The following is a 25,131-nucleotide window of genomic DNA, read 5'->3' as shown; positions in this document are numbered from 1 at the left end:
GGCTTGGTGTGGAGAAGGGTTTAGGGCATTTGAGGAATGACAAGAAGGACGCGGTCCCTGGGATCTTGTGGGTGAATAAGTGGCGTGAGGGGGAGGGGGGTGGGCAGGGCGGGCCTTATAGGCCGGTCTCGGGTGGGGGGCTTGGATCCTGAGCACAGAGGGAGTCTCGCTACCTCATTGGGAGAAGGTGAGACTCGGGGACATCGTGGCTGTGGGCGCGCTTGGAGGCAGTGAAGTGCCTTTTAATGAAAGGGAAGGATATTAGCGACGGGCCGGGCCTGCTCTCCCTGCGCAGTAGGATGGGGCTTGGAGATCAGAAAGACGCACGGAGGATACCGCCCAGGGCCCTCCGCCTGCCCGCAAGGCCCCTCACACCTGCCCCCAGTCTCCCTTTCTTCTTTCTCACCTCAAACCCCAGTCCAAACCGCCCCCCTCCCCCCGACACACTCACACTTCCTGTCTCTCTCTCTCCTCCCCACTCCCTGCACCGCTGCCTCTGGAGGCACTGCCTGGCCCCCACCATTAGCTCTTGCATGCATCCATTCATTTGTTCATTCATTCGTTCGTTCGTTCGTTCACGCAGCAGGTGCGCATTGAGGCCTCTGGTGCGTTCCACACATCGTGAAGCTGGGCCCTTGCGACCCAAAGACCAATGGCCTGTGGCCTCAGGCTGTGGGGAGACGGACCACAAAACAGATGCAATCACACAACCCGCCTGAGGCCCCGATCCCTGGCCCACGCACACTCTCACCCGTGGGAGGGCCCGCCCAGCTTCCCCGGGTGGCCGGGGTCTCTCTCCTCTAAGTGCCAGGAGTGGGGGCCGCCTGTGACGCCGACGGCTGTCCTTGGCACGTGCGAAGCTTCCTTCTACGTGCTTTACGGGAGGCGGTTCCTTTCAGCTTCCCAAGGGCCCCATTTTACAGATGGAGAAACTGAGGTCCAGAGAAATCATGTGCCTGAGGCCACCCGGCTAGGAGGGGGTGGGGCCAGGATTTGAACCCCAGCAGCCGGGCCCTCAACCGCTATCCTCCTCAGCTCCTCAGCAGCCTGGAGCTCGGCAAAGAGTCGCTCCCCAAACCCGTGTGAACGACACGCCTGCAGCTTCCCGTCCCCAAACCCCATGCTGCCCAAGAACAGTCACCAGCCCGTCCAGTCGGCCGTGGGGGCGACTGGCAAGCTTTTCCAGGCGAGGAGGGGTGAACCCCTATGTCAACAGTCCCTGTTTCGCCCTGGCTGGGTGGCTCAGTTGGTTGAACCTGTTCCTATACCTAGATTGCCAGTTCAGTCTCCAGTCAGGGTGCACGTGGGAGGCAGCCGATCCATGCTTCTCTCTCTCACACAAAAATCAATAAAAAGAATGAAATCTAGCCCTAACCGGTGTGGCTCAGTGGATAGAGCATCGGCCTGCGGACTGAAGGGTCCTAGGTTCGATTCAGGTCAAGGGCATGTACCTTGGTTGCGGGCACATCCCCAGTAGGGGGTGTGCAGGAGGCAGCTGATCGATGTTTCTCTCCCATCGATGTTTCTAACTCTCTATCCCTCTCCCTTCCTCTCTGTAAAAAAATCAATAAAGTACATTTTTTTTAAATTACCTTGTTAGAAAAAATGAAATCTAAACAACACAGTCCCCATTCAGGGAGCCCTGGGCCTGGACCCGGCTTCACACACCTGCCATCTCATCGGAGCCCCCACCAGTAGGCACCGCCCATTTCTCAGAGAGAAGACCTGGCAGAGGCAGGAGGGGAGGCGGAGAGACTGCGGGGCGGGCGCAGCTGGGGGCCTCGGGCCAGTGGCTCCCCTGCCTGAGGCTCTGGTCCCCCAACTGCGGGACGCATCCTGCCACCCTCCTGCAGGGTCCTGAGTGACTGAGACCAGGCCAGGAACTGCTCCCGCGCCCGGGGGCGTGCCAGGGCCCGCGGCCTCCTGACGGCATCACCTCAGTTACACGCTGTGCTCCTCCAGGCACAAGTGGCGCCTCGGGGCTCTCCGAGGCCTCCAGGGTGCATGGAACATCCTAGAGCTGTCGGTCCTGCCTGCCCGCCCTGAGCGGTCGGCTCCCCTGCCCGCGCCCTGGCCCGCGCTGCCCGCTCACCTTTGATCTTCTCGCCCTTGCTCAGGGAGATCTCCCCCTCGGCCTGGGCCTGGTAGGACTTCACCGCCATGAAGGAGCGTCCGGGCACGGCGGAGTAGAGCTTCCTGCGTCGCCCGCGGCTGCCCAGGGAGCCCCCGGGCCCCCCTGAGCCCCCGGTGCCCCCGGCTGGTTCCCGGGGCGTCCCGCTGGAGCTGCATACACAGAGGGCATGAGAGGCAGGGCGGAGTGGAAGGAGGGCGCCTCTGGGAGATGGGGTGGGGTGGGGTGGGGCCTTGGAGGGGCAGGAAGAGATGGAGCATCGGGTGGGAGAGGGGTGTGAGTGGGTGTCCCAGCGCTGGGGTCCTGGGAGGGGGGCATCTGGGGCTCCCTCTCCCTGCCGCTGCCCCCCAGGCCCTTCCCTGCTTCCTGGCTCCGGGCGCTGCCCCCTCCCCCAGTCCTGCAGGCCCCCCTGACCCAGCCTCCGGAAGTAGAGCCCCGCCCCCGCCCCTAATTGCTGCTCACTAGTGACGCCTCTCCTAGTCCCATGGACTCCTCCCGCCCATGCCCTCGGGGGACCCCTCTCCCTCTCTCTGCTCCCCTCCTCCTCCTCTTGTCCCCAACCTGCTGGGCCTGCTCTCACCTCACCCTGTCTTTCTGTCTGTCTTCAGGGGCTAGAAGCAACGTTTCTTTTGGGGTGCCTCCCAGGCCCCTGGCGTGGAGCAGGTGCACTGGGGGGACTGGCTCATACACCCTCCCTTCCTCAAGGGTCGGGAGCAAGGCCTGGAGGCCTGGGGGGGCCAGGAGGTTGATGGCGGCGGGGGTGGGGGGGTGGGGCAGAAGGCAGACAGCTGAGCTGGCCTGGGGCGTGGTGGCTCTGAGGAGGGGATCTGTCCGGGTTGGGGTCTGTCCCTGGGACCAGGGCTGAGCCCTCCCTACCTGGGCCGTCCACGGGGCTGCCTCTTGGCCTCCTCAGGGTGCCTCCCTCGGGATGGGGAGCGAGCCCGGGCGCCCCGGGGGCTGCTGGCACTTCGGAGGGTCCCGGTGCTGAGCTTGGTGCCGGGGGCCGAGGGCTGCGACTGGCCCTGGGGCGCTGAGGTGGGGGCGGGGGCCGCCGTGGACGAGGCCCCCGGGGCGGCGAACACCATCCAGTCGGGCAGGGCCATGCTGGTGTCGCTGTTGGCCCGCAGCAGCGCCGGCGGCACCGTCAGCCCAGAGCTCGGGGGTCCCCGTCGCCGGGCCGCATACTTGGGGGACTCCTGGAAGGGCACTGAGAGGGCATAGTGTTGGGGGCAGAGGGGAGCGGGGACAGAGGCAGGCGGTGGGGGACATGCAGGTGAGAGATGGTGAGAGAGGCACGAGGGGAGAATGAGCGAGATGAGAGAGAGTGGGGGGCCTCGCATTGCGCCCCCCACCATCATTTAGACATTCGAGGTCCTCAATCTCATCCTGGCCCCCCGCATCATGTCCTCTGACTCCCTGACCCTACCACACACCCCCAAGTACCCCAGGCTCTCCCCTGGGCTCAGCCCCACCCACTCACCCACGTCCTGCTCTCGATGGTTTCGAATCAGCTCCCCCAGTTCAAAATTCCCAGCGATCACTGCCACCTGGAGGGGAGCACAGAGAGGGGGGGTGGCCCAGGCACAGGGGGGTGGGCAGGAAGCAGTCAGGTCCTCGGCTGGCTGCTCCCTCTGCCCGTCCCCCTCAGACCTTCACCCCAGAAACTGCCCTCCCTCCTCTCTCCCAGCTTGCCTAAGGGCCCCACCTTCCTGACCCCTCTGCGTTCTTTGCCTCCCCCACCCCCCCCATCCCACAGCCCCAGACCTGGAAGGCGGTCTGTCCGTTGTTATTCTTCACATCCTTGCTGGCCCCTCGGTAGAGGAGGATCCTAGCACAGGACTCCTGAGGGCGGGGGGCGGGGGCACAGGGTGAAGGGGGAAAAAAGACAACGCACGTCACACGAGTAGGCACAGCCCTGCCCTAAGAGCTTCAGCCCCGGCCGGCAGCTCAGTGGTTAGAGTGTCATCCCCATATGCCAAGGTTGTGGGTTCGATCCCCAGTCAGGGCACATACAAGCAGCAAGCAATGAATGCATCAATAAGGGGAACAACAAATCGATGTTTCTCTCTCAAAATCAATACACGAAAAACCAAACCTATATAATAAGGATGCAATGTGCAAATGGTCCTTACGCCGTGAAGCATAATGACCTCCTCAGCAGGAGGGTGGGACAGCGAGCTCAAAGCTGGAGGTGGAGAGCTACAGGAGGGGGCAGGGCAGCAAACTATTGGGGGGGGGCAGAGAGAGCTACAGGAGGGGGCAGGGCAGCAGGTGGAGAGCTACTGGAGGGCGGCAGCGAGCTACTGGCGAGCTACTGGCACACGGATTCGGGCGCAGGGCTACTAGTCAACAAATAAGAGAAGTTTGGGGACAATGTGGTGTCAGCCTGCCCTGCCCAGGGCAGCAGCCACTTGGCACGTGTGGCTCCCGAGCCCCTTCGGTGCGGCCACGCTGAGAGGCGCCGCGTGTAAAACACAGGCTGGATCACTCCAAGGGCTCGGCATGGAAGAAGTGAAGGAAGTACCTCGAATAACGTTTATCTTGATGACATGCTACAACGATACTATTTTGGCTACAATGGTTAAAAAAATGCACCTAAATTCATGACACCTGTTTCTTTCTCACTTTTTTTTTGTTTGTTTTTAAATGTGGTTCCTGGGACATTTAAAATTACACCTGTGCCCTAGCCGGTTTGGCTCAGTGGATAGAGCGTCGGCCTGTGGACTGAAGAGTCCCGGGTTCGATTCCAGTCAAGGGCATATGCCCGGGTTGTGGGCTCGATTCCCAGTGGGGGGCGGGCAGGAGGCAGCCGATCCATGATTCTCTCACATTGTTGATGTTTCTATCTCTCTCTCCCTCTCCCTTCCTCTCTGAAATCAACAAAATATTTTTTAAAAATAAAAAATAAATAAAATTACACCTGTGACTTGGATGATGCTAATCTAAAACAGGGCTTCTCTCTAAAAACAAACAAACAAACAAACAAACAAACAAACAAACTAGGGCTTCTCCACCATCCTGTGCATCAAAGAAGGTGGAGCAGCATCCCTGGCCGCTACCACTAGATGGCAGTAGCATCCCCTCCCAGTCCTGACAACCCAGTGTCAGCAGACAGTGACAAATGTCGCCTGGGGGGTGGGGGGTGGGGCAGAAGCCGCCCACCTAACCCTCACGGAGGGCTTACTACACCGCATGCCAGGTGCCCAGCCCCTCAGAGGCAGAAACTCAGGGAATCGCCCCACAATTGCGTGAGATAGAAAGCATTGTTCCCATTTTTCAGACGGGGAAACGAAGGCGTCACACGGAGGTCAAGGTCACAGGGCTGGTGCATCAGGGTTCAAGCCCAGGTCTGTCTGCCCCCAGAGCCCCTGCTCTGAATCACACACTCTGCGAGAGCCAAAAGGAAGAGGGTGGGGCGGTCGCCATGCCGCCCACGCCCAGGTCAATTCCTTGCCTGTGTCACTCACGTCCGTCCCTCTTACTCTGGATCAAATCCAAGGTCCTTCCCTTGGCCCAATAGGTGTCCTTTGATCTGGCTGCCCTACCACCCCCAGCCTCACCAAGTTCATCTTCTACCACCTCCCTTCACTCCCCATGCCCCTGGCACCGTGGACTCCTCCTTCCTCCCACAGGCACAGCACACGCCTGCCCCAGGGCCTTTGCACCTGCTGCTTCCTCTGCTCGGAATTCTCTGCCCTGCCATCTTTGCATAGCTCAAAGATTTCTCACGTCACTCAGTGAAAGCATGACTGACCACCCTGTCAAAATTAACTGTCCTGTTCCCTGCTTTATTTTCTTTTTCAAAAAAACATTTTTATTTATTTCAGAGAAGAAGCGGGGGGGGGGAGGGGAGAGAAAGAGAAACATCAATGATGAGAGAGAATCATTGATCAGCTGCCTCCTGCACGCCCCACCCTGGGGATTGAGCCCGCAACCCAGGCATGTGCCCTGACCGGGAATGGGACCTTGACCTCTTGGTTCATAGGTCGACGCTCAACCACTGAGCCACGCCGGACGGGCCGCTGCTTTATTTTTGTTTAGACGACACCTGCTATGTCCCAGGCATGCTTTTACTAAGCCCGTTTTAGCTCGTCTTCTCCCTAACACTGTCTCCCTGAAGTTACATTTCCGTTTTATTTGTCTCCTTAGCATCCCTCCCCGCACTACATTGTCCGTTTTGGAGGGGCTTGGTTCTGTCTGTGGCACTCACCACCTGGAATAGTGCCTGGCCCGGGGGAGCTGTCCGATAAACAGGTGCTGAAGGAGGGACGGTCCTCTCTGCCTTTGCCTGGGCCTGGCCAAACCCACCCTGTCCCCAAACCCCAGCTCAACTCTTCTCTAGCTCCCCAGATACTAACTGAACCGGCATTCACCAAGAACCTCCTCGGTCTGACCCTCTCCGCTCCACAAACCCGCCAACGATGCGTGTAGGAGCCCGTCCTGCAGGACAAGTTCAGAGAGGGCAAATCCATGGCCAAGGTCACACAGCCTGTGAGCAGCGCAGCCAGGACTCCAACCTGGCCTTCTAACCCTTCTACTCCTAGTGCTTCTCTAGTTCACAGCGCCGATGGCCCAGGTCAGTCACTGGACAGCAACGGGGGTGTGTGTGAGTGTGTCTGTTTGTGTGTGCACACGCTGTCCCCCAGCTAGGGTGTCAACCGCTGCCAGGCGTGATTTTGCGTGTCTGCACGCCTCTAGCCGACACCTTGCTTGCCTAGCACACAGCCAGAGCATCAACACCAGCCCCACCGGCTCTCCCGTCTCCTCCCTGAGAACCCCGTGTTTACTGGTGTCCTGGCATGTATCTCTTAGCTCTGCAATTATTTGTTTACACATCTGCCTCTTTGCCAGACTGTGACTCCTCTCCCCCTCCCCAGGGCAGGCGCCATGCTGAGTCTGATTCATCTCCCATCCGCACACAGTCGATGCTCAAGAAACAGGCATGGCCCTGGCTGGTTTGGCTCAGTGGATAGAGCGTCGGCCTGTGGATTGAAGGGTCCCGGGTTCGATTCTAGTCAAGGGTGCATGCCCAGGTTGTGGGCTTGATCCCCAGTGTGAGGCGTGCAGGAGGCAGCTGATCCATGATTCTCTCTCATCATTGATGTTTTGCTCTCTCTCTCTCCCCCTCTCCCTTTCTCTCTGAAATCAATAATAAAATACACACACACACACACACACACACACACACATATATATATATATATATATATATATACACACACACACATATATATAAGAAACAGGCATAGGAAGGATGGGGATGGAGGGTGTGGCGCTGAGTCATTCATTCATTCCTTGAGTCATTCAATCCATCTCGAATCGAGCACCTGGGCTGGGTGCTGCAGGCTTGGGGGAAATGGAAGGTGGCTGAGTCATCATTCATTCATTCATTCACTCACTCAACAAAGATGCCTCTAGCGTCTAGCCTATCATGTGCTGGGGCTTTGTGAACGGGTCAGACTTAGCCAAGCCTTGAGCTCATGGCCTCGACACAGACCTGACCATCACCCCCAGGGCTAGACGGGCATGCCAGGAGGCCAGGGGAGCAGAGAGTGAGGAATGCCAGACCCAGCGCTGGGCCTTGGAGCCTTAAGGTCTGGGAGCCAGCCAAGGGGAGAGAAGTAGAAAAAGACCTCACGCGTGTGGAGCATCAGTTCGTTAAGCACCTGGCCAAGGGCAAGCAAAAAAATTCAGCCACCCATTTCACAGACGAGGCAGGAGAAGGCCAAGGAGGGGAAGTGGCTGGCTCATCTGACTTGCCAAGAGGAATCGTTCTCCTTTTTAATTCTTCGTATTACGTTTCCCCTGCTCAAATGAATGGTGTGCTTTCCACCTCCTGACTGGATCCTGACTGATAATGGTTATGATAATGACAATAATTATTATTATTACAGCTGCCTTCCAGGGATGAGCACTTAATATATAGGATCTTCCATCCCCTTCAATCAGCTGATGCCATTCCCATTTCAGGGAGAGGACGGAGCCTCCAAGAGGGGACTGGGCTTGTTTGGGGGCCCCAGGCTGCCCCCAGGCCATGCACGGGGTGGGGGTGGGGGAGAGAGGGGTGGAGCCAGGGGCTGGGGCAGAGGTCGTGTCAGGGAGCAGGAGAGACAGAAGCTCCGGAGGGCAAGATGGCACCGGCACCGGCACCGTGTGGTTGGGTTTGACAAACACCGAGTCCCCCCTCTGCAGGCGCCAAGCAGACTGTGTGCTGCCACACAGGCGGCGGACGGCCTGTGGCTACCTGCCAATCCCAGCACTGCGAGTGCGGGTGAGGCAGAGGGGGCGGGGCTGTTTTGGAGACAGAACAGGGGGGAGGGGAGAAGGGGCTGTGGACTAGCAGCGGTGGCCACGCCCTGTCCTCTCAAGTCCCCGTGGTTAGCAACCCTGGGGGGACAGGGAGCCTTTGGAAGTGGGAGGGGAGACTGAGGCTCCGAGGGGCTCCTGCCCAGGACCCCTGCCACACAGGTAGCAAGGGGCTGGTCATCAGGCCGGAGGCGCCAGCTCCTGCCAATCCTACTGGCCCCGCGGAACGGCGACCCTCTGCCGGCTCTTTGCAAGCCGCCTCCACGCCTGAGGGGGCCCACCCGCCGGTCCTGCATTGCTGCCACTTACAACACACTGTCCCCCGCCCCCTGGGGCGGGGGCGTGAGGGTGGGGGTGGGGAGAGGCAGCCAGCGGCTGGGGCTTGGCCTCTCCTCTGCCCCCTGCAGGGCCCTCCCCACATGCTCTGGTGCTCAGCAGGCGCTCTGCTGGCGGCTGACCAGAGACTCACATGAGACAGAACCTTGGACTAACTGTCCCATCTGGTGATGGTCTGGACTCTCTCCTCCCCGGCCATGCCCCGGCCCGGAGCGCCCTTTCCTGCCCCCCCACACCCTTTCTACTCAGCTGACACCTGCTCACCTGAGCACAGGCCCACACGTGGGCTCCCACAGGGACCTGGATCCCCGTGAGCTACCTCTGTACACTCTGCATTGTAACCGCGGGCATGGCCCCCGCCGTGGGGGGCTGTCCTGCTCGCTCACTACCTGGTCCCCAGCACCCCGTTCCCGGCCGAACACAGGGACGATGCTCAGTAAGTACTCGTTGGACGGACAGATGGACGGATGGACGGATGGACGGACAGACGGAGCAGAGAAGGGGCAGAGAGCGCACGGGGGGCTAGGGCTGGAGCCAGGGGCCTCGCAGACCTTGTTGTAGAGGGCGCAGATGTGCAGGGCCGTGTTCCCCGAGGCGTTCTGGGCTCCGGGCTCAGCCCCGTAGAAGAGCAGGTGCTCCAGGTGCTGGGAGTGACCCCGCTGGCAGGCCTGGGGGGACAGGGGCCGAGGGGGCCGGTCAGACCCTCCGCTTGGCTGGGCGCCCTGCACCCACCGCCCTTCTCCCTCCAGCCCCTGTTCCCTCTTGGCGACCCAGGTCGTCGCCTCACCTGTCATTCCCAGGCCCAGGGGTCCAGCCTGGCCCCTCAGAAGCCCAAGGCGCCGTCCCCACCCATTGTTCCCTCTTTGGAGGCCATGTGCCCTCACCTCCACCCTCTGTGAGGCCCCCCAGCATCCGGATCCCCAGCCCCTCGGACCAGGGTCCTTGATCCGTGCCCCCCTGTGGGCCCAGGCACCCTGCCCCGTGCCCAGCTCCCCCCGCCCCCCACCCCCGAGGTGGGAGCACCTGGTGAATCTCCTGCCAGCCGTTCTCATCGGCCACGCCCAGCTGGGCCCGGTTGTACAGCAGCAGCTCGCAGCAGCGGGGGTCGCCCCCCACCATGGCCGTGTGGAACAGAGGGGTGAGTCCCCGGCGGTCCTTGTAGTTGGGAGAGCCCCCGAGGTCCAGGAGTGCCTAGGAAGAGAGACAAGACAGACAACAGTCGCGGGAGGACTGGCTCCTTCTGAAAAGCCAGCGGGGCGGGGAGCTCAGTTCTGTCCCGATGCCCTTGTGCGACCTTGAGCCTGGCCCTTGCTCTCTCTGAGCCTCTCCCATCCCCTGTGAACAATGAGGGGACTGGGAGGAGGTCTGCAGACCAACTTCCCCCGCGGCTGACGTGGGATGAGCTGTGGAGGGAACTCGGAGCCTGGTGCCCACCTACGTGGTGGGATGGCTGTGGTGACAAATGACAGAACTGAGTCTGGCCGCAGGAGGCCCCTGGCCAAGTGGGAGGTGTTATTGAGACCAAGATCCCAAGGATGGGGCCCAGGAGGAGGCCTTGGAACGAGCAAGTTTGGGTCAGGGCAAGCGGGCCAGGCTCCCTGGGGCAGGGGCTCGGGGGCAGGGAGGGTCCCACTCAAGGAACCCCTCTGGGCCCAGGAGCCTGGAGGCGTCGAGTGGTATTAGGACAGCGTTGGCACCGCCCTGTGGGAGGACGGTCAGCTTAACGTTGTCCAACAGCACGCTCTGAGGCCACGACCACGGTCAGCAGCCACACGTGGCTAGTGAGCCCAGGAAGCCCAAGGTTTTTGTTTTTAAATATATTTCAGAGAGGAAGGGAGCAGGGGGGAGGGGGAGAGAAACATCCATGATGAGAGAGAATCATTGATCAGCTGCCTCCTGCATGCCCCACACTGGGGATCGAGCCCACAACCTGTAGGTGCCCTGACTGGGAATCGAACCATGACCTCCCGGTTTAGAGGTCAATGCTCAACCACTGAGCCACACTGGCTGGGCGCCAGAAACCTAAGTTTTGATTTCCGTTCACTTTAGTCAATTGAGATCTAAACAGCCCAGGTGGCTAGTGGCTACTAGACCGGACAGGTAGGTCTGGATCTGGGGGAGGGCAGTGCACTGGGGGACATAAGAGGGTCTGTGGGTTCCAGGGTATAAGAGGTGTGTTGGCTGGAGTTTGACTACATTGGGGGTTCTTTTTCTTTTTAAATATATTTTTATTGATTTCAGAGAGGAAGGGAGAGGGACAGAGAGATAGCAACATCAATGATGAGAGAGAATCATTGATCGGTTGCCTCCTGCACACACTACCCCTCCCCCCTCCACTGGGGATCAAACCCGCAACCCAGGCATGTGCCCTTGACCAGAATCGAACCTGGGACCCTTCAGTCCACAGGCCAACACTCTATCCACTGAGCCAAACCAGCTAGGGCACGTTTGGGGTTCTTTGAGAAAGGGTTGGAGAAAGGGAGGGGGCCCTGTTAAGCTGGGATATCTATGGATCTGGGCATTTACCCACAGCTACGTATCTCTGGGGGTCATCTATCCTGGCCTGTGTGTGAAGAGGGCTCAAGCACCCTTGGGAGGGGGTGGGAAGAAGGGAATAGCAGCCCTGGCTGGGGAGTTCAGTTGGATACAGCATTATCCTGATACACCAAGGTTTTGGGCTCCATCCCTGGTCAGGCACACACAAGAATCAACCCATGAATGCAGAAATGAGTGGGACAACAAATCGATGTCTCTCTCAAATCGATGTATTTTTTTTTAAAAAGGAAATAGTATTTTAAAAAAAGACTGTGCAAGCGGACTCCGTGAATGAACTTTGTGGGTAGATGCGGCTCCTCTGTTTGGGAGGAGAGGCCGCGCTGGCATGCGAGAGAAGGGGGCGTGTGCTTGGGGAGTGAACACGAGGTTGGGAAGAGTGGAGGGGGGCTGTGTTTGCAGGTGTGTGTGGAGGAGGGTCTCTATCTGGGGACAAAGCAGGCAGCTCCCTGTGCATTTCAAGGGACACAAGGGGGGGGGGTCTGCCCCTCAGGGAGACAGTAGCAGGTGCTGCTGGGTCAGAGGGAATGGGGGACACCAAGAATCTGGGTGTTGGGAGAGTCATGTCATTGACCTGGGCGCAGGGGAAGGGCTGTGTGACTGTCAGCTGTGCTGGTCCTGAGCTGGGAGGTGGCTGCACCTGGGGCCTGAGGGGGGATCTCAGACCAGTAGGAGGAGTGACAGTGGAGGGGGAGGAAGAGGGAGGGTCTGGGGCAATTTGCCGGGGACAGTTTGTGTGGGAAACACGGCAATGTGGGGGTTTCTCGGATCTGTGGGCGGGTCCTGGGGGGCTGGCACCTCACCGTGAGAGCCAGGCAGTGCCGGGCACACGCGGCCTTGTGCAGGGCTGTCATGCCATCCCGGGCTCGGAAGTCGATGTGGGCCCCGCCCAGGCACAGGGTTCGAATCACGTCTACAGAGCCTTCCGTTTGGGCAGCCAGCGTCAGGGGGGTCTCTGAGGGTGAGACAGCCAGTCACATGCAGCCCCCAGGCCTGGTGCTGGGCGCCGCTCCCCCCCCCCCCCCTAGCCCCTGGCCCCGTCCCTACCTCCTGAATCCGAGTCATGGTAATTGGGGTCCAGCCCCTTGTCCAGCAGCCGCGCCACCTTGTCAGACGTCCCGAGCTGCACGTACTCCAGAAACTTCTTCAGTCCGGTCTGAGTCGTGGACAAGAGAGAGGACAGGCCCATGAGGGAGCCAGGGGGAAAGCTGGGATCTCGAGTGAAATACACAGCGAGCCACACAAGGCATTGAGAGCCCCTAGTAGCCACTTTTTTTTTTAAAAGAAAGGGGGCCCTGGCTGGCGTAGCTCAGTGATTGAGCACCGACCTATGAGCCAGGAGGTCACTGTTCGATTCCCGGTCAGGGCACATGCCTGGGTTGCAGGCTCGAGGCAGCCAATCAATGATTCTCTCTCATCATTGATGTCTCTCTCTCTCTCTCTCTCTCTCTCTTCCTCTCTGAAATCAATAAAAATATATTTAAAAAAATGAATAAAAAAGAAAGGGGGCCCTAGCTGGTTTGGCTCAGTGGTTGGAGCATCGGCCCTTGGACTGAAGGGTCTCAGGTTCGATTCCCAGTAAAGGGCACATACTTTGGCTGCAGGTTCCCCAGCCCCAGTGCGAGCATGTGTGGGAGGCAACCAATCCATGTGTCTCTCTCACATCAATGTTTCTGTCTCTCTCCCTCTCCTCCCTCCTTTCCACTCTCTCTAGAATTCAATGGGGGGAAAATATCCTTGGGTGAGGATTAAAAAAAAATAATAAAAGAAAAGACAGGGAACAGCATGGCTGGATAACTCAGTAGGTTAGAACATCGTCCTAGTACACCAAGGTTGTGGGCTTGATCCCCGGTCAGGGCACATACAAGAATCAACCAATGACGCATCAATAAGTAGAACAACAAATTGATGTTTCTCTCCCTCCCTCTCTCTCTCTCTTTCAAATTAACCAATAAATAAATAAAACTTTTTAATTAAAAAAAATGCCCTGGCTGGTGTGTCTCAGCTGGTTGAGGGTCATCCCTTGCACCAAGAGGTCACAGGTTCAGGTCAGGGCATGTGCCCAGGTTTCTGGCTCGATCCCCAGCAGGGGGCGTGCAGGAGGCAGCTGATCAATGTTTCTCTCTCACTGATGTTTCTTTGAAGTCTGGCATGCATTTCACACTCACAGCCTGGCTAAGCTTGGGGACCCACCACACTGTAAGTGCTGGGGAGCTGTGTATAGCCGGTGGCCCCCACCGTGGGCAGCACAGGTGTGGAGGGATGGAATATTTGAGGGAGGACTAGGCCGAATGCATGCTGGGAGGAGATGAAGAGGAATCCTCAAATGACAAGGATCCTTCACTTCACTGTTTTTAAAAAAATTTTTTTTATTGTTTTCAGAGAAGAAGGGAGAGGGAGAGAGAGAGAGAAACATCAATGATGAGAGAGTCATTGATGGACTGCCTCCTGCACACCCCCTACTGGGGATCCAGCCTGCAACCCGGGCATGTGCCCTGACCGGGAATCGAACCGTGACCTCCTGGCTCATAGGTTGATGCTCAACCACTGAGCCACGCTGGCCGGGCTTCACTTCACTGTTGACCAAAGCAGCCGCTTGGCTTCCTCCCAGCTTTTCGGGACCAGGAGACACATGGTCCGGGCACTGGAAAGCAAGGTGCCTGGAGGACAGATGTGGCTGGGGACGGGGCATCCCTGGACCTGGTAGAGATGCAGGCCATGGGATCGGGGGACTCAGGGTATCTACGAATCAGTCCCAGGCAGAGGGACACTGGACGTCACAGTCCAGGCTGAGGAGGGTGAGGGGCCCTGCGCGGATATGAGGGACCCAGGAGATGGGACGGGAGAGTCCCAGGATGCAGCCGGTGGGAGCCAGGCGGAAGTGGTGTGGGCCCGGGCACAGGAATGAGGGGCCCAAGGGGAGGTGAAGGAGTGACGATGTGGAGAGGGGGGCCTGTGGGGCTATCCTGGCAGAGGAACAAAAGGGTCGATGAATGCGGAGGGCTGTGAGGAAGAGGTGGGGGAGGCAGTGGCTGGGGCGTGGGCTCCGGGCAGGGCGCAGTGGGATGGGGGTGGGGGCCGGTGCCAGCAGGGTTCTCTCACCTTTGTGTGCAGCTTGGCCAGCTGCTTCTCGTCCAGGTTGGTCTGTTTGTAAACGCGGGTCTTGTACCGGAACTGAGGCGGGGGGGCGGGGGAAGGGAGACAGAGGCCAGAGTCAGGGCCTGAGGAGGAGGCCAGACTCCCCCTGAGCTCAGGGCCAGGGTGCAAACTGCCGCGGCCTGGGCTGGGTGGGCAGAGGGGCGCAGACCCGCTGTGAGGGCGCAGGCCTGCTGTGGGGGTGCAGGTCTACTGTGAGGGCACAGGCCTGCTGTGGGGGTGCAGGTCTACTGTGAGGGCACAGGCCTGCTGGGGGGGTGCAGGCCTGTTGTGGAGGCACAGGCCCGCTGTGGGGGTGCAGGCCTGCTCTGGGGGTGCAGGCCCGCTGTGGGGGTGCAGGCCTGTTGTAGAGGCACAGGCCCGCTGTGGGGGGGCAGACTATAAGGGAATGTTCTGAAACACCTGCTAAAACTAGGAATCCTTCCCCAGTGTGACGGGTGAGGAGAAGCCTGGAGCGGGGAAGTGGCTTTCCCAAGGCCACTCTGCCGCTTGTAGAACCGACAGTCACATGAACTTGGGCCTCTCTGACTCTTAGGTGGTTCTCAGGGGCCCAGAGATCCCGAAGATTCCTTGCTCAGGTCTTTGGCTGGGAGGGAAACTGGAGGGGGCAGCTGTGTGGCGGGACACGCCTCCTCTCACCTGGGAAGGCTGTGGGGCTCACCTCCAGGTAGGGCACCCCCTTCTCGAAGGACTGGGGGTACTCCCGCAGCAGCCGCTCCTCCTCCAGGAAGTTGGCGTCACGGCCCGAGGTGGCGGGCTGGAACAGGCCGTAGTTGAGCACGTCCTGCAGGCTCTCGCTCAGGGCGCAGAGCACCTGCTGCTTGGCGGTCCAGATGGTGGCATCAGGGTTGAAGCGCAGGCATTTCTGGCGGGGAAGGCGACAAGGCCACAGGGAGGAGCCTGAGCTGGTTCGGGAAGCGGGTGGGGGTGATGCTGGAACAGGTCGGGGGTCTTGGGGAGCACGTGGGGGTCTGGAAATGAGGGCCAGGCGGCGGTGGCCTCCGGGGGCCGGCCTGGGCCTGTGCCCCTGCTGTCCCGGGACTGGTCACTCACTGTCTGGTGCAGGTCCGGGATGCCGATCCTGAAGACCATCATGCTGAAGTGGGCGTCGTCCAGGGAGGACATGGAGCGGCCCTGGAGGCCTCCCGCCGAGGCCAGGCTACCAGGTGCCCCGCTGCCCCGGCCCCGGGTCCCCTGGAGGCCTCTCCCGGGCCCGTCTGGGGAGCTGTCGGACTCTGAGCCGCCCTCGGGGCACTCGCTGGCACTGTGGCGTTCCTCGTCCTCGCTTGAGGCGGGGCTGTGGGTCATCGTGGGGCCACGGGGCGATGGGGGACGGCAGCATCACAGGTCGCTGTGGGGGGGCCAAGGGTGGCCGTCAGCCTCGGAGCCCCGACCCTTCAAAGGCCACAGGCACACTGGGCGGCCCAGGAGTCCAGGCCAGCGGCCCCACACTGCCGGAGGCTGGCGGGCAGGCCCAAGGCCGGAGGCTGGACACACCCCCAGACGCTCCCGCCTCCTGTGCACACACCCCCATCCCTGCCACGCTGCCAGCACATGTCTCCTTCCCTGCCCTTGGCCCTGCTCGCAGCCCCCGCCCCTCCTGCGCCCCACTTTGCCGCTGGGTCAGCGTGCTGGTGTCCCAGAAACCGCAGAATCACCGCGGGAGCTACTGGCCCACTTTGCCAGGCCACGGAAAATGCAGCTAAAATTAGCCGAGGACAGACAGGTGGACGGCCCACCGGCACCCTGCCCTCCTGGCCCCAGCCTGGCCCCTCACCCGAGGCCTCCCACCCTCTCCCTGGCTAGGGGGGGTGAGGGGGGGTATGGGGCTGAGACGTAGTAAGGGAAACAGGGAGGTGTCATGAGCCCGGGGCAGTGGGAGCAGGAGGCCACGTGGTGCCCGTAGAGGGTGGAGCCGGTGACTTCATTGAAGTGTGGCTGCAAACGTGTGCTGGGGAGCCAATGTCCCAGGGGCACCTGGATGGGGTGCCATGGGGCGGAGCATCATGCATGGGGTGTCCCTGAGGGAACCACAGGAGGTGGCCTGTGCAGGTTGTTGGGGGCATCTTAAGAGGGTGTGGGGGGCTGGGGAGGCGGCCCTGGGAGGGCTGTCCAGGGGGCAGTGGTGTGGTGGCCTGTGTCAGTGGGGGAGGGGGGCTGAAGATGACTTGTGGGCATGTTCGAGAACTGGCGATGCAGGGTGGGTGGACCAGCACCGCCTGGCACTGGTGGCCCCACTCTGAGGGAGACAGGGGCTGGGAGGGATGAGTGGGGTGAGGGTCCGGGGACTGGGGTAGGGTCATCTCCCCATCCCTACTCTTTTCCAATGAGGTAGCCTTAGAGCAGTGGGTCCCCAATGGGGTCCGCCTGGCTCATCTTCTCCCCCACTCCTACCCCAGCACCGGAAACCAGAATGTCTGGTCTGGTCCCTCCCCCCCACACCAGGCCCAGCTCCTGCACCGTTGCCATGGTGATGGGAAGCAGTGGAGGGTACTGCTGACTTTGGGGGAGTGGGGATGGGCTGGGGGGGTTGGGGAGGGAAGGCAAAATGTTGTGTGCGAGGAGACTTCCAAGAGCTGTGGGCGAGCCAGCAGCACCGCCGGCCAACCACTCCCCCACGCGAGCTCGGGCCCCTGCAGCCCCCGCCCCGCCAGGTACCGGGCGGCGCGGCCCCCACCTCGCCCTGGCGGAACCCCGCGGAACACCGCGGAACCCCGGCCTCCCCCTCTCCGCGCGACTCCACCCCGCACCTCCCAACAGGGGGCCCGCGGCCACTCCCCCTCGGCTGACCCTGGCTGACCTCCAGCCTACCCCGGCACTAGGAGGGTTGCCACTGGGATGAAGGCAGAGCTGGCCCGGCCGCCGCGCGCGCGGGCGCTGCCCCCAACCCCCGGACCACGCCGGCCCCTCCCCCTGCGGCCCGAAGGAGGGAGCGGGCACACTCCGCCGGGGCGGCATGAATCAAACGCTCGGCGGCTAAGAATAGCTGGCACGCAGCTGGCACTGAGACGGGCTGGGAATCGGCGAGGGGGGATGGAGAGAGGGGGCGCCCTGGAAGCTGCCGGGGTCGGGGACGGCGGGGAGGCCGGCAGGGGACCCGGGAGAGTGGAAGGAGGCGGAGAGAGGCGGGAGAGGGAGCGGGTCTGGGGCCGAGGATCCCGCGGGGGAGAGCCCGGCGGGAGAGGGGGCGGGGGACCCGGCAGCGGGACTCGGGGGCGGGAGCCGAGGGGGCGCGCCGGCCGGTGGAAAAGGGAGAGGCAGGCGGCGGGTGGGGAAGGGGAGCTGGCGAGGGGGGTGGAGTGGATTGGAGGAGCCGGAAGGAGAAGCAGAAACTAGAAGGGGGTCGAAGGGGGCGGAGGAGGCCGAAGCCAGACCCTCGCTGAGGGGGGTGGGCGCGGGGTGACCCGGGGGAGGGGCCCGCGCGGCGGCGGCGGCGTGAGAGCTCCCGGGCGCGGGTAGCGGGTGGGCGAGGCGGGGGAGTGGCCGGGCCGGGCCAGAGGCGGACGCACGGCCGGCCTGTCGGCCGTGCAGCGCCGGGAGGGGGCTCAGGCCGGGGGTTCTGCTGGCGGGGGATGGGGGCGCATCCTCCCATCAAGTCGGCGATCTGGGACGGGGCACCCGGGACCCGGGCGTAACCCAATTTGGCGTCGCCCGGGGCAACGGTCCCCTCCCGGCCCCCCCCCCCCCCCACCGCACGCCGGGGCCCAGAGCCCGACGCGCGGCCAAGGACGTCCGGGCGCCCCCGCCCCCTCCTGCATCCCCAGCCCCGCGGCGCCCCCGAACCCCCGGCTTCTCGGCCCTCTTACCTGCCTGGCGGGGCTGCTGAGTCCCGGTCGGCGGCGCCCGCAGCCCCTCCCCCCTCCCCCCACCCCCCACCCCCCCGGAGACGGAGGACCCTCAGGCCATGCCCCACCGCCCCGGAGGGCGAGCGGGCCGGGACGGGGGCGGGCGGGGGCCGGGGGGAGGGCGGGGGGGCCGAGGACCTCACCCCCGCCCGCGGACCGGGCCTGGCCAGCCGCAGAGCGTCCCCTTTTAGCCGCGGCCGCCGCGCCCCTCCCGGCTAGCCCGCCCCCGGCTCGGTCCGGCCGCTCCGGGCGCCGCGGCTCCGCCGGCTCTTCCTCCTCCTCTTCCTCAGGCCGCCGCCGCCGCCGCCGCCGCCGCCCGCTCCGTGCCTCCTCTGTCTCCCTTCTCGCTCTCTCGCTCTCGCTGTCTCTCCCTCACCCGGTCTCTCTCTCGGTCTCCCTCCCTCTTTCCCTCCCTCCGCCCTCTCCCCTCCCTCCGGGAGCCGGCAGAGGAGACATCGCCCCTCCCCGCGCCCCCAAACCTCGCCCATCCCCCCCCAACGCCGGCTCCGCCCCCTCCCCCTCCCCTCCCCCACTACTCCTCTTCGCCACCAGATCCCCAACCCGGACTCCACCCCTGCTTGCCCCCAAACCCAGACCAGGGGGCCCCGCCCCCCTAACGGTACCCCCTCCACACTCACACCCCAGGACCACCCCTTCCCAGAGCCCCTCCCACCCTCTCTACACACAGTAGGGTGCAATAAATCTTCGTTGCTGAACTCTACACCCTCCAATAGGATTCTGAGAGCTACAGACTCCCGTGCTGTCCCCCTAACGCGCGCGCACACCCCTTCTCCCAAGACACAGGTGCACAGAGTCGCTAGCTGGCCCTGCAGGTGCAGACATCCGCACATGTACATCCTCTGCAGGGCGTGCATGGAGGACCTACCTGAGAGTACGATTCCACAAACGCGCTCAGCACGCGTGACATGCACGTAGCACACCTGTGCGCCAGAGCACACGGGCAGCACAGCACGCACTAATGCACCCCACACACCACAGGCACCCAGTGTGCACGCTCAGGTCTCCAACTCACACGCACCCCCAAAGCAGACACACACCTTAGGGAGATGTGTGCATGCGCCCCCATCACACCCACCCACCTACCACACCCTCCGTCACCCAGGTGTGCACACGCCCATTCAGATGCAGGCAACGGCCGGGGGCCACAGCTGCCCTGCATGATGAATGCAGACAGTTCGTGAGCACTTCCTGTGTGCGGGGCTCCGGTCTGGATTTACTCACGGACTTCTCCCACCAACCCGTGGGCCAGGTGGGGACATTCGCCACCCCTGTTTTCCAGAGAGGGAAATTGAGGTTCAGAGAGGCCAAGCCACCTACTTACCCAAGGTCACCGAGGTGGTGCCAGGGATCAGGGATAGGTGGCGGGCTCAGGGGCTCACGGTCTTCACACCGCGATTGTTCACTGTGGGGAACACCATGGTTGCATAGTCCCTCTCACTGCTCAGCTGGCTGGTGCCCCGGATGCACCCACAGAGTCAGGGCAGGTCCCGCAGGGCTTCCATGAAATCGCCTCCCTAGCTCAGCCTTCGACCCTTCTCCCGGTTCCAACAGCACCCACAGATGCCTCGGAGACATCTCCAGCTGCAGGCTCCGGGTGCCTCTGTTGGAGCTGGAGCAGGTGCCAGCTCTGGGAAGCCCCCCTCTGGTGCACACCCACCCAGCGACCCAGGTGGTGAGCAGCTGGGCCCTGGGAGAGAACAGCTGCCCGCGTTGGTGCCATCAGCGAAAGAGGCTGTGCACCCGTCTACAGTTTACAAGGCCTCTCCCGGTCTGTGCATCACGTCTGGAGGCCTGTAGCTGCTGGTGAGGGGTCCTCAGAACCCTCTGAGGTGGCAGTGGCCTCCCCAAGGTCACGCTGTCCTCTGCTTTCTTGGAAGAGGGAAGCCTGGGCGCATTGATGTCCAAGGCCCCTCCTGGGGCTCCCAGCAGCCGAGGGCAGGTGCCCTGCTCTTGCTTAGAGCCAGAAGCCTTGGCCAACTGCCTCCAGGCTGGTGACCTCCGGCAGGCTGCTGTCCCCTCTCTGAGCCTTGGTTTCCTCCCTTGAAGAGTGGGCCCTGGCATCCCTGGCTGGTGAGCTCCATGCTTGCTGGCACCACCGACCGGGCCAAATCTGGGAAAGCCCTGCATGAGTCACGAGTCTGGCATAGAGTGGGCATGGCATGGCCTCTTGCTTCTCTTGCCTGTGCATCCTCTCTCCCTCTGCCCTCACCACCTCATCCACCCTGGCTGCCCTGACCCTTCCCTGTGTGCCCCTCTGCCTCTGCCTCAGGAGCACAGGGTGCCATCTGAGCACAACAGTCAAGCTTCCCATCGTTTGGCGAAGTTACCGTGCCATGAGTGGCTACTTCTTTTCTCACTCAGCAACTGATTGAGCACCTACTATGTGCTAGGTTGGCCCTGTTCTAGCTCTGGGGATCCAGCAATAAACACGAACCCCTGCCTTCACTGGCAGGAGACAGAGGACAAACAAACAACGCCAGTGTTGAGTATACTGAGAAGATAAAAGGGGGTGTTTTAATAAAGTAATTTGCAGAAGCGATGCTTCTTTAGATAAAAAGGAAGGCCTCTCTGGGAAAGGCCTCTCGGGGCTGAGATTTCGGGAATGAGCAGGGGCTGGGCCACAGAGCCTTCTTCTAGAAGGATGAAAAGACCGGTGCTAAAGCTATGAGGTGGGAAGGAGCTCAGCATTCAGGAAGTGGCCAAGAGGCTACCCACACTCCAGTGTGGCTGGATCCTAGGGGGCAGGGGCGAGGGGGTGATGAGCTTGCAGAATTGCAAAGGACCCGCCCTTCCCAGCCCCCTGCAGGGCAGGCCAGACCCTCGCCAAGGGCAGGGTTTGGCTTCTCCTCCGCCTGTGATGGGAAGCTGGGGGAGCAGGGGAGTGGGGAGTGACAGGGTCTGATTTACAGTTTGGAAGCATTGCTCTGGCTGCGGCAAGCAGCATGGATTGGAGGGGCTCGGGAGGAAGGAGGGGGAGAGCAGGAGGAGGCGACTGCAGTGGTCCAGGCTGGAGATGAACCTCGCTGACTGCTCAGAGCTCTGTGTGCACCCAGCCCAGCACCTGCCTGCTCCACCTCCCGGAGAAAGCATCCTTGACCCCCCACTCACCCATCCTCCTCCCTCCCCTCTGCCCTAGCCCCTCACCCAGTGGGACGGTCTGTCTGGAGTCCCCAGTCATAAAGGGCCTGGTCTGCAGGCCTCCAGGAAAATATATGGTAAATGAATCCCAGAGGCCGGCCTCCTGGGGCTGCACACACACCCACACGCATGCTCTTTGTATGTGTCCCACACACTCACTTGCATCTTGGGGCAAGAGCGTGGAGGGTGGGATGGGAGACCTGAGGCAGAAGGTGCCCTAGAGCCTGAAAAGGGTGGGAAAGCCTCTTCTAGCAGCGTAATGACAACCTTGGAGAGATCCTGCAGTCTCCCCCCTGCCCCCCTCCCCCCGTGAGGAGTGGCCAGGGACAGAGGGAGGCAGGGTCCCGGCCCAACAACCCCTGAGGGGATTCCTGGGTAGAGGCTGTGTCTGCGGGATCCCTTGGAGAGCTAGCCCCGTGCTCTTCCTGCCCATCAGAGCGTTTGGGCAGGGCAGAAGGAAAGAACAGGGCGGAGTGAGCTCTGGAAAGTGGGAAGAGGGCGGTGTGAGGGGAGACCCAGGGCGGGATCCAGGCTTTGGAACGTTGGAGGTTTCCGGCCACAGAGGCAGGGCCTCGGGGGAGCCAAGAGAGGCGGGGAGAGACACACATCGAGGAACTGAGACCAGGAACAGACAGGAGTGGGGAGGAGAGGGACCAGGGAGGAGCTGGGAGAGGTGGGGACCGGGGGCTAGTGATCTGCACACACTCCAGTCCCCAGAGACCCCCCCCCCTCCTGAGAGACATTTGTCCACAGCCTTGGGTGCTGCGAGCCCACCCTGATGCAGGCAGCCTGGCTCCTTGGGGCCCTGGTGGTCCCCCAGCTCCTGGGTTTCAGCCACGGGGCTCGGGGAGCCGAGAGGGAGTGGGAGGGGGGCTGGGGAGGCGCCCAGGAGGAGGAGCGGGAGAGGGAGGCCCTGATGCTGAAGGTGAGTTGGGGAGTGGCTGGGGGGGATGGTGACCACGACCACCATGGCCTTGGGAGGGGCTGTTGCAGATCAGGGAACTGGGCCAGCGGGAGGGATGGGAGAGGTCCAGAGGGTGGGGGCGATGGGCTCACAGAAGGGACTCGAGGGCAGTGAGCCAGATTACAGCTGCAGAGGGGGTGGTTGGAGCATCTGGGGAGTCAGAATGGGGCGACGGGCTGTCCCTGACCATCCCTCCCCTGCCTCAGCATTTACAGGAAGCCCTGGGGCTGCCCACTGCGAGGGGGGACGACAATCTTGAGGGAACCCCTGAAGACAAAGGGGCCTGGGAGACTGAGGAGGGCCAGCAGGGGGAGGAGGAAGAAGAGGAAGCAACGCCAATCCCCTCCTCCAGCCCCAGCCCCTCTCCCACCCCGGAGGACGCCATCACTTACATCCGTGAGTTATCATTAGGTCTGCCCTGCCAGCCAGGCGTCCGCCATCATTTTCACCAAAATGAACTGTCCGCTCGCCACCGGGGGACCCTTTCAATTGCTCACGGCCCAGCCCGTCGCACCCACAACCCTGTGAGCTCTGGGTCCCGGCTTTGCCTCCCAAAAAGCCCGGGGCCACCGACCTTCCAGGATTCCCGTATCCCCCAACTCCCCTCCCACAAACTCGGCCCCCAGAGGCCATAGGTCCCTGTCCCCCCAGGTCCTCCGCTCCCCTGATTCCGTCCCCAGGGTCCCCATCCAATGTGCGCCCTGTCCGTATGCAGTGGGCCGCCTGGCCGGCCTAGACACAGGCCTGCACCAGCTGCACGTCCGTCTGCACGTGTTGGACACCCGCGTGGTCGAGCTGACCAAGGGGCTGCGGCAGCTGCGGGAGGCGGTGGGCGACACCCGCGACGCCGTGCAAGTCCTGCAGGAGGCGCAGAGCCGCGCGGAGCGCGAGCACGGCCGCTTGGAGGGTGAGTCCGCACAGTGCGGGGCGGGGCAAGCGGGGCGATCCGGGCCTGGCGGGGAACTGGTGGAAGGAGGGGGCCCGGAGAAGTCTGGGGCGAGGGGGTTCCTTGAAACTTGGGGGTGTTGGCTGATGGGGAGGTTAGAGTAGCGGGGAGGGGGAATGCCGGGAGCAGGCGGGAGGTGGGGGAGAAACACTCCACACCACGCGGTAGAGCCTACCCCACTCGGCACGCGCCACGCCCCCTACTGTCCGGTCCCTACAGTGTCGCTCCGCCCCCGGCGGCCTTGACTCCGCCCCCTTGCTGGCTCTTGACCCCGCCTCCTCCCTGACCGACCGCGGAGTCTCTGACCCCGCCTTGTCCACGCCCCTGGAGGATCTGGCCCCGCCCCTCCACGCCCACAGAGGGCCTGACCCCGCCCCTCCCGCAGGCTGCCTGAAGGGGCTGCGCCTGGGCCACAAGTGCTTCCTGCTCTCGCGCGACTTCGAGGCGCAGGCGGCGGCGCAGGCGCGGTGCGTGGCGCGGGGTGGGAGCCTCGCGCAGCCGGCCGACCGCCAGCAGATGGAGGCGCTCACTCGCTACCTGCGCGGGGCGCTGGCTCCCTACAACTGGCCCGTGTGGCTGGGCGTGCACGACCGGCGCGCTGAGGGCCTTTACCTCTTCGAGAACGGCCAGCGCGTGACCTTCTTCGCCTGGCACCGCGCGCCCGGCCCCGAGCCCGGCAGCGAGCCCAGCACCGCGCCGCACCCGCTCAGCCCCAACCAGCCCAACGGCGGCGCGCTCGAGAACTGCGTGGCGCAGGCCTCGGACGACGGCTCCTGGTGGGACCACGACTGCGAGCGGCGCCTCTACTACGTCTGCGAGTTCCCCTTCTAGCGGGGCCGGTCCCCCCTTCCCCCCTCCATTCCATCCCGCAACCCGCCCTTTGCCAGGGCCGCGCACCCAGCGAGAACGCCCTTCCCTCCCACCCTGCCTGACTGGGCGATCCCGGAGGCGGGGGCTCCTGCGGGGCCGGGACCCCTTCCTTGCCTGTGTTTTTCCTGGGAGCGGCGAGCACCAGGCAAGGTCCGGCGACAATAAAGCCTTGTGGAATCTGACTTGAGCGGGCAGTGGGAGCACTTTTGGCCTTTCCCTCGCCGCGTGGCAGGCCGGGAAAGGCAAGAACCTGGCCTTGGGGTGCCTGTCCCGTTCCTCTTTTACGGGTGTTATTTGAACCCCAGAGTCATCAGATGAGACCACTGATGCATATGTACACACGGCCCTCCATTCCTGCACACAGATGTCAAGAATACATAAGTACACACACTTAACACCTTCACCCCCATATGTGGCCCCGCACAGGGCCTTTGGGACCCAGGGCCTGTCAATCATTGCCCCAGGTCTTGGTCCTGATCAGAGAAAATCTGGGAATCGCAAAGGAGCTAAAGGCTCTGACAAGTCTTGCGAGAAAGACCTCGTTTAATTTTGTGTAGAGTCTCAAGCTTGCTTTAGCAGATGGCTCATGGGGCACCGCCCCACCCCCTTCTCCCACCCCCAGGGGCCTGTGTTGAGACACAAACTTGAAGACCTACCCAGCCTGGAAGTGTAGGCTCCCTCCCAATGTTCCTTCCTCTACTCCCTGCCTGTGAGGCCATGAGCCAGTCTCTTCCCTGCTCCGAGCCTCAGTTTCCTCATCTGAACATGGGCACAATCACATCTACCTTGTATGGTTCTTGGGATGTTCAGGTGAGCCCAGGAAGTGAGTGAGCACTTGGGAAATGGTGGAACATGAGCCACTCGA

At 62.3% G+C, this 25,131-nt stretch overlaps 2 protein-coding genes across 7 annotated transcripts in view; one reads left to right on the top strand and one right to left on the bottom strand.

Moving 5' to 3' along the window:
• The window catches only part of SHANK1 (SH3 and multiple ankyrin repeat domains 1), a 51,783-nt gene extending 33,015 nt beyond the window's left edge, over positions 1-18,768 (bottom strand). For 2 of the 5 annotated variants that reach the window (XM_080645068.1, XM_080645071.1), the window contains exons 1-12: positions 18,289-18,763; positions 15,536-15,833; positions 15,144-15,347; positions 14,429-14,500; positions 12,374-12,482; positions 12,130-12,281; positions 9,797-9,964; positions 9,325-9,441; positions 3,896-3,973; positions 3,612-3,678; positions 3,008-3,338; positions 2,093-2,283 (exon numbers count right to left, since the gene is read on the bottom strand). In XM_080645068.1, coding sequence (XP_080501194.1) covers positions 2,093-2,283; positions 3,008-3,338; positions 3,612-3,678; positions 3,896-3,973; positions 9,325-9,441; positions 9,797-9,964; positions 12,130-12,281; positions 12,374-12,482; positions 14,429-14,500; positions 15,144-15,347; positions 15,536-15,790 — 1,744 coding nt within the window. In that variant the 5' untranslated portion in view covers positions 15,791-15,833; positions 18,289-18,763. Of the gene's footprint in view, positions 1-2,092; positions 2,284-3,007; positions 3,339-3,611; positions 3,679-3,895; positions 3,974-9,324; positions 9,442-9,796; positions 9,965-12,129; positions 12,282-12,373; positions 12,483-14,428; positions 14,501-15,143; positions 15,348-15,535; positions 15,834-18,288 lie in introns of all 5 variants that reach the window. The other 3 variants (XM_080645072.1, XM_080645069.1, XM_080645070.1) reach the window with 3 other exon arrangements.
• Positions 18,769-19,031: 263 nt separating this feature from the next.
• CLEC11A (C-type lectin domain containing 11A) lies at positions 19,032-24,447 on the top strand. 2 transcript variants are annotated; one of them, XM_080645073.1, is made up of 4 exons: positions 19,032-19,597; positions 22,657-22,846; positions 23,166-23,357; positions 23,782-24,447. In XM_080645073.1, the coding sequence occupies exons 1-4, from the start codon at positions 19,403-19,405 to the stop codon at positions 24,225-24,227; spliced, it is 1,023 nt and encodes a 340-aa protein (XP_080501199.1). In that variant the 5' UTR covers positions 19,032-19,402; the 3' UTR covers positions 24,228-24,447. The 2 variants fall into 2 exon arrangements, with proteins under 2 accessions (XP_080501199.1, XP_080501200.1); XM_080645074.1 differs by lacking the exon at positions 19,032-19,597 and adding an exon at positions 22,096-22,411.
• Positions 24,448-25,131: the final 684 nt, after the last annotated feature.

This window comes from Plecotus auritus (assembly GCF_963455305.1).
Source record: "Plecotus auritus genome assembly, chromosome: 10".
NCBI lineage: Eukaryota > Metazoa > Chordata > Mammalia > Chiroptera > Vespertilionidae > Plecotus > Plecotus auritus.
This window is presented reverse-complemented; position numbering and strand designations above follow the sequence as displayed.